This window comes from Anomalospiza imberbis, chromosome 11 (genome assembly GCF_031753505.1).
Source record: "Anomalospiza imberbis isolate Cuckoo-Finch-1a 21T00152 chromosome 11, ASM3175350v1, whole genome shotgun sequence".
Lineage (NCBI taxonomy): Eukaryota > Metazoa > Chordata > Aves > Passeriformes > Viduidae > Anomalospiza > Anomalospiza imberbis.
The window spans coordinates 6,355,901-6,374,988 of record NC_089691.1 but is presented as its reverse complement, the minus strand read 5'-3'; the positions used below and the strand labels follow the sequence as shown (position 1 = coordinate 6,374,988).

The 19,088-nt window shown below is 45.6% G+C and overlaps 1 protein-coding gene across 5 annotated transcripts in view; it reads right to left on the bottom strand.

Annotated features, from left to right (window-relative positions):
- Positions 1-11,512, bottom strand: part of DCAF1 (DDB1 and CUL4 associated factor 1) — a 47,822-nt gene extending 36,310 nt beyond the window's left edge. For 2 of the 5 annotated variants that reach the window (XM_068201603.1, XM_068201605.1), the window contains exons 1-5: positions 11,357-11,512; positions 6,222-6,339; positions 1,520-1,596; positions 1,193-1,266; positions 124-237 (exon numbers count right to left, since the gene is read on the bottom strand). In XM_068201603.1, coding sequence (XP_068057704.1) covers positions 124-237; positions 1,193-1,266; positions 1,520-1,596; positions 6,222-6,331 — 375 coding nt within the window. In that variant the 5' untranslated portion in view covers positions 6,332-6,339; positions 11,357-11,512. Of the gene's footprint in view, positions 1-123; positions 238-1,192; positions 1,267-1,519; positions 1,597-4,637; positions 4,660-6,221; positions 6,340-10,698; positions 10,774-11,356 lie in introns of those variants that run through there. The other 3 variants (XM_068201601.1, XM_068201602.1, XM_068201604.1) reach the window with 3 other exon arrangements.
- Between the last annotated feature and the right edge of the window lie 7,576 nt (positions 11,513-19,088).

The window sequence follows — 19,088 nt, the reverse complement described above, 5'->3', positions numbered from 1 at the left end:
ACAGATTGGCTCTCAGACACAGGATTTCAATACAGCTTTTTACTGGTTTCTCCTTTGGGAAGTCTTGTTGGAGTACAAAATAAAGAAAAGCTTAAAACCCAATCTTTAGTCTATAGATGATACCTTTTCCTGAAAGACAACAGCTGTTTCCAGTCCCGGCATGATGTCCAGCAGAAGTCTGCAGGCAGCAGTGTTTAGTGGAGGTTCTCTGCTTGTCATCACATAAGCATTCACTAGCTGGAGAAGATCAGGAACAGCACTGGTTTAAAATTCAGCTCTGACCAAACCCAGAGCAGTGAAAGCCTTACGGCTCCCACGGCAGCAAAACAAAGTAAGGAATGCCAATAAAACAATAAAGTAAGGGATAAAGTAAGGAAGCCCTGGATCTCAACATGACCAGCCTTTAGCCTCCTCCCTCAGTGCTTTAGAAGTTGAAACTACTTCTCAGAGAAGCAGAGAGCCTCTGATCTGCTGTTCAATGACTAAATATCTATCTTGAACTGATTTGTAAAGACAAGTCCCTTGAAAAACTGTAACAGTACAAACATTAAAAGATAATGAAAAAAATTAACATAAGAAATTGCACATGTATTTGCTTATCACTTGCAGCTTGTGCAAGCAATCTGTCAGAATCCTTCCAGCAACTTGTACTGATAGAAGTGCTTGCAAGCATGCAAAGGTCACAAAATTCTAGCTATTAAGTCATGTTAGAGTTTAGCAATGCAAGTGGAAAGGCAGACTCTTGCCTCCTGATTCTCTGCCTGAGTCTTCTAGAGTTGACATACTCTTCAGTTCCTGCAGGCAGCCCAGTAGCTCCAAGTGCTCAGAAACAAAAAGCACTTAATGGTGGAATTAATGGTATGCATTTCCATTATAGAAAGAAATTATGTTTTCGGACTTGTATTAGAGAAGCTCCATTTTCTTTAAAGAGACTGATAAACCTTGAAAACAACTAATTCAGTTGCGGCTACACACATTCCAATAGCTCACAAACTCCCCTTTACTTGAGTCACTTTAACAGTGGCAAAAGAGTTGCTCTTAAACCCATCTTAAAAACGAGTATTATGGAAAAGAGAATTCTGACACCACTAAAAAAATATTAAACAAGTAGCAAGGTCAACCAGCACAGAGAAAATAAAAGCAATAAAGTGGTGAGAGGAACTGACAGAGAAAGTTCTCAGAGTAAACCTACCGCATTCATGAAATCATCATTCTTGAAGAGTATCCTCAGTAAGTGACCAAGCATGCACTCCGGGTCTGCCCGACCTGTGGGACAAACAGGAAAACTCATCTTCCTACCTCAAGATGCCAACATTAATATTGAACTGCTACCTTGAAACTGACTGTGGGATGCTCTAGAGTCAGCACTACAGAGCACGGCTTCCCAGTGCAAAAGCAGTGTCAGACCTCGATCAGCAGTTGGCACATTCAGGCTAAAAGCTGTTTACTTCTGAATATGAGCTACCAGGTAAGCACCGGGCCACAGCTGGTGCTGCCAAAACCGCTCAGGACACCTTACCCGGGTGTCGGTCATCAAACGGGTCCGGGTCCCCTTTGCGGTACTCTTCAGTCTCCTTCTCAATCAGCTCGGACATTCTGCAGCAGGAACAACACAAAGGAGAAGAATTCACACTCCTGGAGCACAGCTCCTCACAGACACAGATATGTCAGAGCACTCCAAACCAGCCCATCAGCTTTCACCCAGTGTTCAGTGCCACCAGAGGATTTCTGACTGTCCACAACGGGGGGAGAAAAAACACTGGCCTCTACTATCTCATCTCATTTTTAGCTCCAAAATGCACTGAACCCATAGCGACACCCCAGAGATGCACAAACACTGGCACTCTGAAGGACCAACACCTTTTATTTACCCATGTTAGACTCCCTGTGGTGTTCTAGAGCACAGTGTAGAGAACTAGAGTAAATAAAGGGCTTGAGCAGTACTTCTCACCACCACAGTGTCTTTCTTCTGCAGCAGAGCAAGTCCTGAACAGGTGACTTACTCCTCCTCTCTGTTCAGTCTGTGCAGGAGCAGCTGTTCAAACTGTCTGCAGTGTTTTGTTATTTTGCACATTAAATTTCAATCGTGTTGCAGAATTAAATATAAATATTTAATAAATATTAAATACTTTTATTAAGTGCTGTGTAACCTCTATTCGGTTATCAGCTTTTTACCATGCGTCAACTACCACCACGGATAAGACAAAGAGAAACTCAGCCAGCTCCCTGTTCACAGATCTTCAAAATACATTAAATGCTCCTCTGTATCAGAAAAACAAAATTGAGTTGTTTTGGAGCTATGCCTTCCCCTAAACTGAGACACAGCCTTAGCAAACATAAGAAATCCTATGCTCTAATTAGTTTAGAATGACCAGTAAGAGAATTGTTATTTTTATTTACACAAAATCAAGAAGAGGAAAAATTATCTCATGGTCAAACAATAAATAATTCCATGGTCATTCATTGTCCTTCTCCATGCAGTGTTAAAGCAGAAACATATGCAGTTTGAGGTGAAATAAAGAGCACACAATTCAACTGAAAAAGCATTAGGAAATAACATCTCATTTCCTTGGTAAAAAACATGATTCCTTCCCCTCTACAGAGGTCCAGAGTGGGAGGCAGCATCTATGTGCAGCACAGTATTTTAAAACAAGGTCTTAATACCTTAGAGTAGTTATCTAGGCAGAGTTTATCACAGGGGAGGGAAAACTGCTGGTAGGCTGCAGTAATCCCTGGAAAAATATTTGTCTTTCACAGAGGATTTCCCTTACAGAACACTGCTGACTTCTACTCCGTGCCTGTTACTTTCCAGAAAATACCCAGTGTTCCCAGGCATGACTAGAGGCAAAAATGTACTTAGTCCTGCCTCTGTGAGCTACACTGACTTGCCAGTGTGACAGAGGATGACTCCTGCCAGATTCTAGGAACAGCAAATTAGCTTATTGGGAATGAGCAGAGAACTTTCTTGCTTGCCTTTGATCTGACAATTATCTTTCAACGAACTGTTGATCCTGTGGGGTTCCAATATTTACTTTCATAAGCCTGATTGTGAAAGGATGCAAATTGTGTCCCTTGTTAATAATAGGTGGCACAGCTTGAGCTCTCAAGAAATTCTGGCACAAGCAAGTTACTTAAATACTCCACTGCCAGCTCCTCATTTTTTTCCATGAGAACTAATAGCTTGAGGGATGTCTGCTGACAGAAAACTCAGACAAATGGGGAGCTGGGAAGCAGCACTCTCGCCTTGTCAGGTCTTTTGAGGTGATAATTAGCATTTTGGTGATGTGCCAGAAAGGACAGACAAGCAGCATGGAAAGTGAGCACAACACTCTGGCCAGTGCATCCTGTCTGGGTAGGCAGCCAAACAGCAAGCCAGCTCCCAGTGCTTTCAGGGACAACAACATTATCACAAGCTAAATGAAAGACAAACGTGAATCACTAATTATGGAGGGTTTTGAGCCAATTATTCACAATTGTTTGACCAAAATAAAAATACAATAAAAATTTTAAAATAAATAAATAAATCCAAAACTAAAACCACATAAACATTGCCTCTTTGAAATTGATTAAAAAAAAAAAAGAAAAATCAAGCTTGCTTACAATATCCTTTTAACTAAAACATACAAAGGTGGTTTGTGACTTGACTTAGATAAATCTATCTAGATCGACAGCTTTGTCCATTCTCAATTGAAGCAACTGAGTGTCAAATAACTACCAAAGCTCATTTCTGCCTTCTAACATAGTCACCTGGTATACAGGGCTGTAAGAAAACACAATTCACAAAACCAGAGAGCTTTTATTCAAGTTTCAAGATTTCCTTCATTCACTTGGCATTATACTTGTTCTGCAGCCACTTCCAAATCTGCAGACAAGATGTAGAATTTACACTGAGCCATTTACTTCTAATTTTTTTTTTTCTCTTTACAGCTGTCTTTGGAAAGTTAGCCAGATCCTCATTTTCACTTGCCACAAACAGCTCACCTTGGGAGCAGGGAAGGAAGGAACACGGGTATACAGAAAAGTTAGCCAACTTTGCAAGGCCCCCAGTGATCCAGATGGAACAACAAAGCCATCCTAATCCTGCTCTGTGTCATCACCTGGCATTAATGACCAACTTGAGCCTTTACAGCAGATTGCAACAGCATAAGGTGCTCTAGAATCCCACACCACAATACAGCTGGTTTGTGGAGATGAAGTTACGATGTTAAACTGCTGATTTATTCCCTTGATGAAAGAGACTCCTGGGACACAATAAATTATCTGAGTCCCACAATTTCCCTGATTGGTTGGACATGACTTGCATCCAGTCTATGAAGTAACACTTTTGCAGGATCATTTCAATTTACAATAGTTTTGAAAACCATGTATACTAAATATCTGTTGTTTGCTGATAGGCTTTCCAAGCAATTTCTTCAGTTCATGCCTTCTAACACTCAAGTGTTTGTAAATCCAGCTTTCTGGAAGTGACAACTCAGCTGTGGTCTCTAACTGGCGCTATTACTGTTGCTGTCCTTGTCCTGTTACTGCACACTCACCTGTGCTGCCTCAGCATCACATTCAACAAACCCCCATCCACACAGGGAAGTTTTCTTCCATTTAACTCACAAGAAGGAAGGAAGTAGAAAAATATCACTCACCAACAAGTATGACCACAGCTCCCTCTGCCCTAAGACCAAACCAATATGCAAGGGCATTGCTCTGCCTCAGGACATTAGCCCATGGAAGCTCTAGTTGGCAAGCATTCCTCAGGAGCATCTCTACCAGCAAACTCTAAATATCTAAATAGCTAAAACTCTCTCCTACAAACAGAAACATGGCTCTCATTGATAATTGAAGCACTGTAAATCTAATTTCTGATTTTAACTTCTGGCCAAATACCCATGCTACCTTAAATAAATCTGTACTACCTCCACTAAAGCAAAAATACCCAAGCCTTCACCATTCATAACCACTTTGCCTGCTGCACAGAAACCTTGAGAATCAACAAAGTTATCAGACTTGTCTGAGCATAAATAATATAGGAAGCTCCAGGAGCTGAGTGGGAGCAAGAAGTGCCAAACTGCCATAAGCATAAAAAAATACATGTTTTGTTCAAATGTCTTTAAATTTCTTAGAATACAGTAAATTTCTGGTTATGCCTACAAGAAAAAGCCTTGAAATAGCACACTTCTTTCAGACTACACACAAAGATACACCAAAACCTGTCTCATGATTTTCAAGAGCCCCACTAGTTTTTAAGTGTTAAGGGTTGGCTTTCTGTTGCTCATCTCCTCCTCCTATGCTGCTATTTTTAAAGTGCAGTAAGAACAGCAAGGAAATTGTGCCCAGTGGGTGAGGCACAACACAGACCTGAGCAAAGAAGCTCCACCAGATTCCTGTTACTTCCACCCAGTGCCAGCTCCAGCTCTGTGCACTGACTTGTCTGACCCAACAAGGCAGAAGAGACACCTGGATTGCTCCTGAACTGCAGAGCAGTTGAGTCCTGCACACATGAGGCAGGCCATGGATCTGCCAGCAGAGCTGTGAGGAGTTGGGGGAATTTCTGCAAATCTCCCCTTAAAGCAGGAGTAATGTCAGTCTACCCAAATGAAGCCTGGCTTGGGAAAACACAAATGCAACTGATCATTCAAACCTTTCTTTTGTACTAGATACTGTCTTATAATTAATGGTGTTAAGCTCCAAATAATTTACTGGACCAGGGAATTTTTCTCACAATATCAATGCCAGTTGACCATCACACAGCTTAAAAAAACCTGATTTTAAAATCAGGTTTTAAAATTTCACTTTAAACATGCCCTATGAGCTTCACTAATACCTTCTCAATATAGCTCCTCCTACTCATCCTACACTCACCCTTTCATTTAATCTGATCAATGTCAGTGCTATCTCAAAGCCCTCGCACCTTTTTTCCCAACTCTATGAATGTTTTACAAGCTTCAAATGAAGATACCTAAGTTATTTCAACCATTTAATGATGCTCCTGACTTCTAATATTTCAGAAAATCAAACTCATGTTTTAGAGACAGTGTAAGATGTCTTTGCAATATAAATTTCTTATTAAAATTTTTTATTTAAATACCACACTAACACTTCATTTTCAAGATGAAGAAAATTAATTACAGGTTATCAGGTATGTGAACATCTCAAGAAAGCACATGGTAAAAGCTGCTGTCATGTAACTTCAGCTATTCAGCTTTAGGGATTTGCTTAGTAGATCTTACCTGGTGAGAATAGGGACCATGTCTTGCCCGCTGCCATGTTCTTTCTCCCATTGCTCAAGCAAAGTAGTGAGCTCAGCCTTGGAGTCCACATGCCCAGATCCTGAAGTCATGGCTTAGCCTAAGGCAGAGGTAACAACCAGGAAAAAAAAGGCATAAAAATGAGCAAGAAATCCCACTCTTTTACTGTATTCTTTGAAACAATCTAAATCAAGTATTACAAGTCATTTGAAAGAGGCAAATAATACTCAAGAAAAAGGAGCGAGAAGATAAAGTGACAGAACAGTGCTTTCAAATGTGAAAGTTTCTTTCTGGTCCTTTGCCTGCAGACTAAAGAACATGTGCATCTCTGAACACAAGTCCTGACTGGTGCTTCCCAGCCCTGACCAGGCTGGTTGGAATGCACAACTCACCACAGCTGTGTTCACTGCCTGAGCCTTTTAAAAGCTCTACCTCGACTCCAGGAGCAGACCCGAGTTACCCTTTGTGGTGATTTACTCAAGAACCAAGCCAGCCAGGGCAGCAAGACTGTGATCAGTGTCCTTATCCCAGTTTAATGCCCTGCAGCCAGCGGTGGAGGTGCCAACAAACTCCTCGGGCCCACAGTGCTGAGGAGCAGAGGCAGCTGTGGGCAGTGGGAGCAGCCCCAGGACAGCCGTGGTGGCAAAGAGCCAGGCACCGCTCCTTCAGAGCTTCCAAGAACAGCCAGTGGCTCCCGGAGGAAGGAAGGATGATCACAGGAGGGAGCACTGGAGCAATTACTTCAGATTTATCAGCCTTTACTTGCATGACAACACCTGACAGCAGATTTATTTTCCCATCCTCAAAAGTGAGAAACTCCTACAGCATTGAGTGACTTGTTGAAGTATCATTTAATGAGGGGAACTATCACTGTAGGTTCTGTTTAAGCCTTTAAATTTCCAGGTGTCAGCTTTTGTCAATCTGATAAAAACCTACTAGAAATATTAACAGCTTAAACTAGAACAAAATCTGTCTCAAGATACTGCCATGCCCCTAGTTTCCAACCTGACAGACTGTGATTGCTGTGAAGAGTTGCAATTTCTGGAGGAAGGAATGCCCAAAGCTAATTTATAAACTGACTTTGTATTGGAGGTAGGGGAGAGTACACAAAGCAAAACAGATTTCTTCGCATCCAAAAACACACAAAGATTTTCAGCATTTCATTAGCCATAACATAGCCAATATCCATCTGTCATGAGATTAAATACCCATTTGTCATAACTGACCCAGAGAAAGAAGTTCTCAAACCACTGTAAAATACAGAAGTGTTTAGGACAGTGACATACACATCAACTCCTGAAATACATGTTCAGGAGTCAGTCAAATGGCAGACTCTAGAGGCAGCAATAGCATAGATTACACATGCATTTATAGCCCAAGTTGTCTCTGAAAAATATCACTGTAATTTAACTGTGTGCTGGACACCTCCAATTGGTTTAAAACTTCTCCTCACTCAAGGAATGGATGAACAATCCTACAGTTCTTGTCTCATAGGTGCTTCTGAATTTAATGTACTGTGACTGGTTAGTGAAATGGGAAACACAAAGTTAAGAACACTGGCTGAAGATTAAACTGGCAGAAACTGCACAAAAGTCATCACCCAAAGACTATGAAAAGATAAATGTGTGACTACAAGAACACTGTTTTGTTAAGTACTATATGAAGTGGGCATATGCTAACAAAAATACTACCTAAGCATGAAGAAAGATGATGTTTCCTAATTCAGAAGTAATTATGATTTTATCTAGGGCACTCATTATTCATTCATTCATTTCAGAACTACATCAGGCAATTCAATGCAAATGCAAAAATTGCTTAGGAAGAAACACTACGTAGATGCAGGCAAAAACATAATGAGATTGTACACGCACACACACTCCCAAAACACCTTCGAAAATAAAAACTATTCTAAGCTCATAAAGCTCCATTTCCTTTTTCATTAACTGAACACCACTTGCCAGCAGCTCTTCAGAGCTTTTAAATATCACAGAAAAACATTCAGACAAATTCACTCTGGGCCTCAGAGCACAAGTGCTCTAACAGAATCCACATTCAATCATTTCAGACATCCCCACCTTTATTCTGTACTCAAGGGATACAGCAAAAAGGGTCCTGTGACCTCAGAGCTTCTACAGGACCCGTGCAGGCTCTCCTGCAATCTGGAAAACAATTTACTTCCTCTAACAACCCTTCACTGCTCCTGCTGGAAGATAGAAAAGGTCCAGCAATATCTGCAACAGGTCAACGAAGTTCCAGCCAGGAAGAGCACAGACCTGCTCATTGCCCTCTAGGACACCTTGTGCTATACCAAAATCAAGTGAAAAATCCCAGCTATCCCTAAAACCTGGAGCATTGCCTCAATAAAGCTCATTATTGGTCTAAATAACTGGTGCTGACAGAGAGCAGTTTTCCTGAAATGAAGTTATAACAGAGAAATGCCACCCTTTCTACTGGGACACAGCAGTGACAACGAATGTCTTGCCAAGGTATCTCCTCCCTTCCACAGGCTTGGCTTTAGACTTCCAACCTATTCAAGTAAATACAATTATTTTAGATGGCACCACAGAAACTCCTACTCTGCTCACTTTTTTCAGGAATTCCATCTTAAATCAAAGTGAAGAGCTCTGCAGAAAAGACAAGAACATAAATGCTATGAACTAACCTGTAACTGTCAGCAACACACCTGGCCTGATGGACAGGAAACCTGGAAGAACAGCTCTGACTTTCACTACTTCCCTTGAACAAGTTGCTGAAAAAAATTCCACCTTAAATTGCTCTCCAAGAACCAGCAAAACAGATCAGATTGAAATTCAGGAGGGGGAGGGAGCAGGGGGATGTCATTTTTTTCTCTTAGTAAGTTTTGAAAATCACAGCCTACTAGAGGTTTCAGTTGAACACCTAATAAGCTAAAGAATGGGATTTTTTTCCCAAACAGTGCCACGATGTATTCAGAATCAATCTTACCAAAACATAAAGCACTTACTCAAAGGATTTGACGTTGAAAGACAAATATTTGCAGTCTCAAGTGTCATGGTGGCCACTGCAAACCCACATGTGGCTGTTTCAGCACACCGTGCTTGGTGCACGCGGTATTGCTGTAATGCCAACACTAGCTGCTACTGCTGGGTCACAGCCAAGGCTTCATGGGCATTGCACTCTTGTGAGCTTAGCTGTAAGAACGCGACATAGAAGGGAAACCCAAAGAGTACTGAGACACAGATTCCTCATGTTTTTGAAACCTCAGACACTTCAGTGCTTGAGTCACCTTAGTGAGACACCTCTGAACAGCGAGGAAATAAAATTCCAGTGACCTCTAAGCACAAACCGTGATTGAGAGCCTGGAACAGCTGGAGCAATTCAGCTCCACCCTTCTGTCCAGTGGAGCCTCCCAGCAACTGCACCACCACTACAGCTCATTCCCTGACTGATGCTGTGCTCAGGGAAAGCATCGGCAGGTTCTGAACACACTGACTTCCCACAGATATGAACATTTTAAAGCATGAAACCTCTAAGTGAACAGAAATATACTTGTAAAATCTGAAAACCAACAGTTCGGTTATTTGGGAAATTACACAAAAGGCATAACTTAGCAGTTTAAGTGCAAAATGAATGAGCTACATAATAAAACTAAAAATTATACCTCAAGAAAAAAAATCTCCTGAAAACCACCATTTTGATCAACTTTGTAGGAAGATTACACATTTAAACTAAAGTGCACATTAAATTAATGGGCAGAAATTACATGAAGATTTGTAATTCCACATGCATAGGGGCAACTCGAATTCTAATAACTCCACTTTGGACCAGCTTAAATAATCCAGTTTGACATTGCTCCAAACTTGATTCTAAGTGTGGCTGAGGACAAAATGGAGGGAAGACTAATGTAATAATGTAACACCACTAATGAGTGGGAATCTAATTAATTATCCAGGAAAGCTGAGCAGTACATTTGTAGGTTCTTTCATACTAATGCTTCAACACAAAGAATTCCTTACTTTAAGAAAAAATAAAATTCTCCCTCACATCACAAATATCCTTTAAAGGGATGAGGCATCTGACAGCTATTTGTCTAAACCTGTTGAGCCTGAAATAACCACGTGGAAGTTGAAGTATCACAAACTGTCAACACTGAAGTTCACTTGAGGAAATAAAACACCACCAAGAAAAGTCTCACAATCTCTGGAGCAGAAAAATGTGGTTTGGTGTGTCCTACACTGAGGGAAGTCTACGTTTGTTCAACTTCTTCTTTAACAGAGCTCCAAATTGTCTGTTATACTGAATATATTCTTATTGTTGATTTGAAGTATTTGTTTAAAAACTCGGGTGTTGAGGGGTTTTTTTGTTGGTTTTTTTGTTTTGTTTTGGTTTTTTTTTTTTTTATTATAAGGCATTTTAAGGACGGGGAAAACCACAAGGTTATTCAGTTTCCTGGAATTTCTCCTTTTAACAAAAAACAAACATAGAACTACGTTCTGATCTAGCAGGACAAGCCCAAAAAACAGGAACAAACTTCTGCTGTCTACAAAATACGGAAAAAAAAAAACAAAAAGCCCCGCTCCGTTTCAACATCAATTCCTCCCCGCGCGGCTGCAAGGGGAAAGAGGCGGGCCGCGCCTCGCGGAGGGGCCGCTGTCAGCTCCCGCGGGGTCCCGCACCGCCCGCCTCGGCGGGACGCACGGGCGGCCCCAACATTCAGAAGTCGGCAGAGACCAGAGCGGGGGAGCGAGGAGCCAGAGAGCCTCCCGGCCGAGCGGGCCCGGCGCAGCAGGAAGAGCCCGGCGCAGGGGGCGGGCCGGGCCGGGCGGCGCAGGCCCGGTGCCGCGGGGGGGAGCCGGGCCGGGCCGGAGGGGACAGGGCAGGGCAGGGCAGGGCAGGGCAGGGCAGGCCGGGCCCCCCGTCCCGAGGGCGCCCCCTAGCGCGGGGGCGGACCCGGGGGCGGACCCGCAGCCGACCCCGCGCCCCTGAGGCGCCCCCCCTCCCCCACCCCGCGCCGCTGCCCCTGCCCGGAGCGGAGGCCGCGGCCGCCAACCGGCCCGGCCCGGCCCGGCCCGGCGAGGCTCCGGGGAAGGGGAAGCAGCGGCGGCGGCGGCGCGTCCCGCCCACCCCGACCCCGGTACCTGCGCGCTTCCCTGCGGTGCCGCCGCCGCCCCCGGCCCCTGCTACCGGCCCCGCGCACCCCGCGGCGGCCGCGATCGCTGTGGAGGGCGCACACTTTTTTGCGTCACCGCGCTGCGTCACGGCGAGCACGTCACGGCCGTGAGGGAGAGGGGCGGGGGCCACGCTCTCGGCCGGCCTGCCGGGAAAGGAAGTTCGCGAGGGGCGCATGCGCCCCCGGGAGAGTCCGCCGCAGGGGATGCTGGGAACTGTAGTTCGCGGCGGGCGCCGCCATGGCCCAGCGCCGTGGCTCCGGGCTCTACCGGGCGCTCCAGGGAGAGGGGCGAGGCTGTTGGCTCCGCGGCCCGGCGTGACACGGAGCAGCCACCGAGCAGCAGCTGTCGGCCCCGATACCTGCGTGTCCGCCCCGATAGCGGCGTGTTGCTGGGCACGCCGCCATCCGCCCTCCAGCCCTACGGCGGGACCACCAGCAGCTGCGGCCGCTCCTCCTTCCTCCAGGCTGAGCGTTGTTCGCTGTGTTGTTCACCTCCAGCTGGACAGCGAGGTGTTTCAGAGGGAGGGTAGCTTGCAGGAGAGCTCGGATTCCGAGCGCACCGGCCCCTGCTCCAGAGTGATTCCTCCTCTTATTTCCAGCGCAGGAAGGAACATCGTCCTGCCTCTTCACACTTAAACGAGGGCTGATTTTGGCAGCTGTAGCTAAACCCCGCTGCGGAACCGAACACACGCTTCCACCTCTGCTCTGGACCATAACAAAGGAGGAAGGGGCGACTCGGGCTCTCCTGGTGTCTCAGGAAAACTCCTCTTCCCGCGTTCCCACCCTTCCTCCAGCTGCTCATGATGAGCTCCAGAGGGCTCATGCACTTCCCAGTCCTTCCCTCCATCACTGCAGAAGTTATGCGCCTGCCTGTGAAGAGAGTCTGTGTGCAAAGAAACCCTTCAGCACTGTATAGCCCCATCCCTGTGTGCCTTCCACATGCAGTCTTCTGTTCCTCTGGGATTGCTTTTCTTTGTCTGTGGCTTCCACGGTGGGAATATCCGTGCCCTCGTGTGCTTTTGCAGTGGCAATGAGCTGTCACTCTGCACGGTCCCTTGCCTCGCTCTGTCAGGTTGCCCGTGGAGGAGATTACGTGCTCTCAGCAATGTTACCATTGCTGAGGGGAAGGAAGATCTGGAAAAGCACACTGCTCACCCAGGCCCTCGTGCCTGCTTGGAGCATCAAAAGTATCAGACCTGCCTGCAGCGGTGTTATCCAGGGAAGATCATCACATCCACAGCTGCACTTTCTTTCCCCGCCCCTGCAAGGCACCTGGGAACCTCGAGGCAGCCATGGGGCTGTTCAGGAGGAGCTGCAGAGGTCAGCATTCCCACCCCTCATCCCCATGTTCAAAGGGCTGAGAGCAGAATTAGGGTTTCCAGTTCCTGCCGTATCTATGGTGCCCTGGAGAAAGGGTCTCTTCTCAGAGCACTTGGTGTTCACTTCCCGGCTCACCTGAGCAGGTGAGGAGCTTTGGAGCCTGCTGCTCGTTGCCAGAGCCTGGCACGTTGCTGGCACAGGGCACAGCTTGCACTCACCCCCTGGCTCTACCACAGCCTTCTCTACAAACTGCCTGAAATGCTCAGGCCTCCAGCTCCTGCATTTTCACACCACAAAGATATTTGGGAAGGATTCAGTCCAACATTTTTGTTTCCCACAAGGTAGGTGGGAACCCTGCTGGCTCACCTGTCAGGAACAAGACAGCATGAAAGCTGAAATCCCAGTTTACGCTGCTGTGCTCTAGTAATTGCCCAGGTACTGGCAGAAGCCTTTCTCATAGAAGAATAAATATTAAATATGAATAAAAAAATGAGTAAATAAGGGGAGAGAGGGCCTCCCTCTCAAGGAAAAGCTTCATAAGCACTATTCCTATCTAAGATGCCCCACATTGTCCACATTAATCCACTTTCTTGCACCTGCAACAGCATAAGTCCCTGCCCTGGGCAGTGTTTGCACAGGTAGAGATTCTGCTACCACACTTACAACATTTGACTCTCAGTCTTGATTAACTCCAGGATAAAGAATGTAACAGTGGGAATCCTGCAGCACTGGATGCAGTGAGTAAGCCCCCACCCTGGCAACAACACTTCACCTTAATGATGCAATTGAAGGGAAAAAAGCCACAAAACAAATGCAAAATATGGCCGTGGATTGCAGAGCAATAAAAGCCAGAGGCCAGCAGTGAGCTGATACCTCTTGCCCTGTGGGATCTTGTAGCTGAGAGAGAGGCCTGTGGTGTGCAAGGAAGGGAAGGTTCAGCTCCATGAGCTCCCCTGCCAGAAGAACAACATATTCCACAGGATGGCCAACTGATAGTGACAATGACTTATGGCTAGATCACAGTTTGAGGCTCCTTGAACAAAGTAACCACTTCTCCCCATTACTGTCACACCCCGGATCACCTCACAATACTGTGGTTTACCAGGAGAGGGTAAATGCATGTCTAAATAACTGGTCTTCATGGGGCCCTAATAAACTTCTAGACTTAAGGACAATTAGCTGTGGGATCAGAGGGGAAACAGCACTGTGGGAGAAGCCAGGAAGACAAAAATTGTGTTTCCAAAGGATGCCTTGAGTACAGCTAGGGGTGGAAAATTGTCCGGGATGCTTAATCTCTCACAGCCGCTGGCAAAGGCGGAGAGACCCAGGCTCCAGGCTACAGCTTCACCTTCTGCCTGAACAGAGCTTCACTCTGAGAATGAGAAAAAGGTCATTATCAAAAAAATCACAACATTCAGAGACACCTCACCACAGCTGCCTCACCACAGCTGCCCTACAAGGAGAGGACGGATTCTTTAGGCTTTTAGGAGTGTTATTTGCTCACCTTGACCTCCAACACAGATCTACAGTGATAAAGTTTGTGGACTTCCTACACTTAACCTTTCATTAGTTGTCCCGTCCTCTTGTGGGACTCAGTTTGCTTGTCACCGTGTTTCTCCCTGCGACTGAGCTCCTGCTGAAGGGCAGCTGGGACAGTGGTTACTGACCCAGCAGTACCAGCCTCTGCAGCACAACTTTGCTGCGTGACTCATAGCAGGTGAGCAGTGAGCCCAGAATAGAGTTCAGTCCCTTGCCAGCACTCTGTACCACTCTGCAGCTGCACCCAGCACCCGGCTGGATTTCCCAGCAGCATCCCGGGAAGGGTACAATGCCGGGACCTGAGCCTTTGGGAGGGTCTGAACGTGCCCAGCCGCCTGTAAACTGACGGGTGTTTCTTCGCAACGCCCATGCCCCGGGGGACTGCAGGAGCCGGTGGGAGGTCAGAGTCTGGGGAGCTGCACCTGGGAGCACAGCTCATCTGCCAGGGCAGCACAGGAGCCCAGCGGGCTGTAATGCACTTCTCCGCCGAGTGCCTTCCCCTTCCACCCTGCCAGTCTCCTGTGTGCCTCTGGGAATCTGGGGAGTGGCCAGCAGGCACAAAACCCTGACAAAAAGGCCTCGGTTCCAACGCCAGGACCATCTATTGCTCTCTGTGAAAAATGCATATTTTATGATTGGCTTTTCGCAAATATTAAATTGAATACTATACGTATTATGTTATATTGATTAGAAGTGCTGTATTAACATTTTAATAGTATGGTATATGTAGTTTTGTAGTTAAAATAGAGCCTATGTATGTGGGGGTTTTTTTTACTAACTCAAGCAAGAGATGAGATAATGAAGAAACTCTTCACACAGAGATGACAGTGATGGGGGCCCATAAAGAATTACTGCCTCCTTATCGGAAAAGACAAACACTCTTCCACCTTCTCTCCGTCTGTATGGAACCACCAGGATTAAGGGGAAGAAGTTGACAAAAACCAGAAAAGTTCTTAATTTGCAAGGAATTTATGCATCATGTATGAGATGTATGAATATGCAACAGCAATGTAATTACACATTACATATGTAATTGTCCTAACTCTAAATTTTCATTACTCTAATTGTATTACTATTTTTATAACCATTTTATTATTATTAAACGTTTAAAATGTTAAAAACCAAGTGATTGGCGTTTATAACACTCTCCCAGCCTGGATCTGCCCAAATAGTTCAGAAGTGGTTTTATGAGGGGCGAAGCAGATAAATATCTGCAATGATACCCCTCATGCCTAAAGGGCTTTAAACACTGTTGAGACTCCCCCAGAGCATCTGATTGACATGTATCTAGGGCTAAATTTTCACGTTGTACAAAAATATTGCCTGATGGATTAGATTATGGCCATGGGTGACCTGCAAACTGGCAGCCAACACCCCTCAAATGATCTCCCATTTCTTACCCACATCACAAGACTGCAGATAATACAGTAGAAAGAGGTACAAAGGGAGAGAAAAGGTCCAAAGTGAAATAAGCAGGGAAAAGCAGTTCAGTGGGATCTCCTCTGCCTGGACAGACTGGGCAGAGCCAAGGGGCTGCAGGCATTGCCACAGGTTACCTGCGATCCAGGTGACCATGGGCAAATGGGGCCAGAATACGGGCACTGAGGGTTCCGATTGATGATGTGCGACAAGGCGATAGTTCAATCACTAGGTGGCACACCGGCATCAGCACACCACACCAGCGTCCTCTTGGGAGGAGAGGAAAAAACTCAAAATAGCCCAAAGCAAAAATTAACAAGCAATCATCCGGGGCTGAGGTGCTTACAGGAGCCATCTGTGTGCTCACACACAGAGCAAAACCACCCAACAACTGGAAAGAGACATCAAATATAAAAGGGCAGGCAAAATTCAATCGAATTCTGCCTGTGCTCCTTTGCTATTTCTGAGTGACGGTGGGAAAGGCAGGGGAGGCTCGCTCATCAATGGAATGCAAAGAGGAAACACACGGAGGGCAGCAGAGGCGGCGCCGATCCAGGGAATGCAGTTGCCACCTTGTCTGAGGATTATGCCTGCTCTTGTGTGTGGAGAGAGCATTTGGGGTTTCCTTCCAGCAGAAAAGGCTAAGCAAAGCTGAAGGAGAAGTTTCCCACAGAGATACGAAGACAGAGGGGAACAGTGACAGCAGGCTGATGGCACCTACTGGAAAAGGATTTCAAGGGTGGTTGCTTGTGGGGAGAGGAAAGAGTGATAGGGGAGTGATAGCAGCACTTCTGGGGCAGGTTTTCTCTGGGCTGGAGCTAAAACAGCAACACAAACTAAAAACAGCTGAGCTGTTTATGAGGAGGGGCCGGGGAGAGACCTACACTTTGGCAGCTACCATTTGGCTGAGCTACCATTGTGTCCTGCTTTACTACTGCAGATCAGTAGAAGCAGTTCACTCACAAAAGTATCAAGGACCTTGCCACGGCCACCTGCACTAACTCTTCTGGATACTCACAGGATCTGCAGGATTTGCCATCAGGCAGGCTACTCCCCAGGCTCTCCTGGTGTTTGCGTGGATTCAGCAGTGCAGACACAGGCTCCCCAGCCAGCTGCCCCTGAGCATTTAGTCCAGACTGAAGAGAGAAGCCAGATCTATATCTAGGAACATGGAAATGCAGAAGAATGTCGTTCATCAGCTCAGATACTAATGAGAACATGAGCAGGCGAAAAGCTCTCTTCCAAACAGGTTGGTGCCAAAACACTCCATTCAGACACTCAGTGTGATGCCAAGAGCACATAACTCTGCCTAGCTGAGCATCTGAGTGACAGGACATCTGCGTTTGCAGGCTGAAAGTCAACAAAAAAGTGAAATAGTACAAAGTGATCAGTGTTGCATGAAGCATACACTGCCATACACCTCTTGCTTGCAGCAGCATGGCCCCCAAATCCTGACCACGCTGCTACTGCAGTCTTGCTCAGAGCTTTGTGCTCAGCTTCTCAGGCACACCCAGCAACTTCAAGCAGATTTTCATACCTCTCCTTTCTCCCAAATTACTGAAAAATAGGGTTATTGGTGTGTCCTGTGATATATGAGCTATCCAGGGGTATGAAGCTATGAAAGAGCCTTTGGGAGACGGGAAGCACACAGATAAACCATGCACAGAGAATATACAAGGGAGAACATGAGAAAAGTGGGGGACAGTACACAGAAAGTGGCATCATGGCAACAAGGCATCATTTCCTAACTAAACTCATCTCTCTAACTGGGAATGTTAAAAGTTCATTTCAGGCACTGCACAAAATCCCTTGCTAGTTTTTGTGGTTTAAGAAGGATTTTCCTTTTTTTTTTTATCTGTTTTGTTACTCTAGGAAACAACCAGCAAAGAAAACTCTTCGTACAAAAGGAAGAAAGAAAAGACTATGCACAGCACGCTGTGAAATGCCTGCAAGACACACACTGGGAATACAAACAAATTCTTCCTTATGTTTTCCAACAACAAGGATCTTAGGGATTACTTGTAGCAATAGCAGCTTTAAAAAACAAAGACTAAACAGAACCAGGGAAAAGTACCATTTTAAGACTACTAGCCTTTTTAAGGGGAGGGTGGGTTTTGTTTTGTTTTTTTCTGTTTGTTTTTTTTTTTCCTTTTTATCAGGCCTTATGTGCAGATTTTATATCTGCTTTCTTCATGACATCTCTCTATAGGAGTTAATTAGGTCTAGTGCATTTCTGTCTCAGTTTTTGATGCACATGGAAACAATAAGCAAATTGGTGAAAGTGGGCTATAATGGTGGCAGGCACATGTGCAGATATTAATTTTGTATTAATAAGTTGTTTTATGACAGAGGGATTCCACCAAGGGTCTTAATAACTACTGTGTGGTGTTCGTTACCTGCAGCATCTCCTGGCAATCCTAATTTTTGGCTTGTCCATGGTGGTGCTTATGGCTCTGGAAGCTCCACAGATATCGACTCTCAGCAGCCACACGTGTGGCCCTGCTGCAGGCACTGCCCAGACATGGCACCTGGAGCACTGTAAAGCCTGAGCACTTGGCTCTCACATTCAGCCACACTTAGGAAAAAACTCTGAAGCTCTCTTAGCAGCATAAAGCATCCAACAGAGTTTGACATGGGGAAAGTCCCCAGCTGAAATGAGGTAATGTAGAGCTGAGGGAGTCTGTGCTGGGATTCACCCAGGACTCTTGCCCTAAGTTTTCCTCTGCCATGAAATAGGTCATGTCTTTTCACCCAGAAGGAATGAGTTCCTCCGGCAGCACCCCTCTCTGTGGTGCCTTGATCCTGAACAGCCTGTGCAGCCCCACAAACACTCTGGGACAGGGATATTTGAGGGCAGCTTCCTGAAACACTGAGCACCTGCAAGCCCGGGCACCTTGGAATGCAGGTGGGCCTTGGGGCACATTGTTACTGATGCAGACTCAGATCTCTGGCATCGTGGTGACTTAACAAAGTTCTGGTTCTGCTGCTGAACTCAAAGTGCCACAACTAGACAGCAGCACCAGCTCGAGACTCTTCCCTCTTCCACTAGTTCCCTTATGTAGACAAGATTGTCTTTTCTTTCTTCCAGGAGCTTCATATCCCCAGTCAGTGGAGAGGGAATAGAGCAAGAATGAAATCTCATAAATTTTCTTTCCCCAAATAAATCAGAAGCACCTGACAATATGGAGGAAGGGAAGAAAACACTGAATTTTTAGGAATTAAATTGTATGCCAACCCACAAAGGAGAAAAATCCCACTGCCTCCCAGGGCACAGCATGCTCTGTTAGCAACTGCAGGGACACACTCATGGGCTTTGGTCTCCAGGGAGCCTTGTTTGTGAAAATTTAGTTGCATTTATAGGAGTGCAGGGTATTTTATAAAGTAGTCTATTCCTTTTGGAATGTAGATAAATACTGTATCCT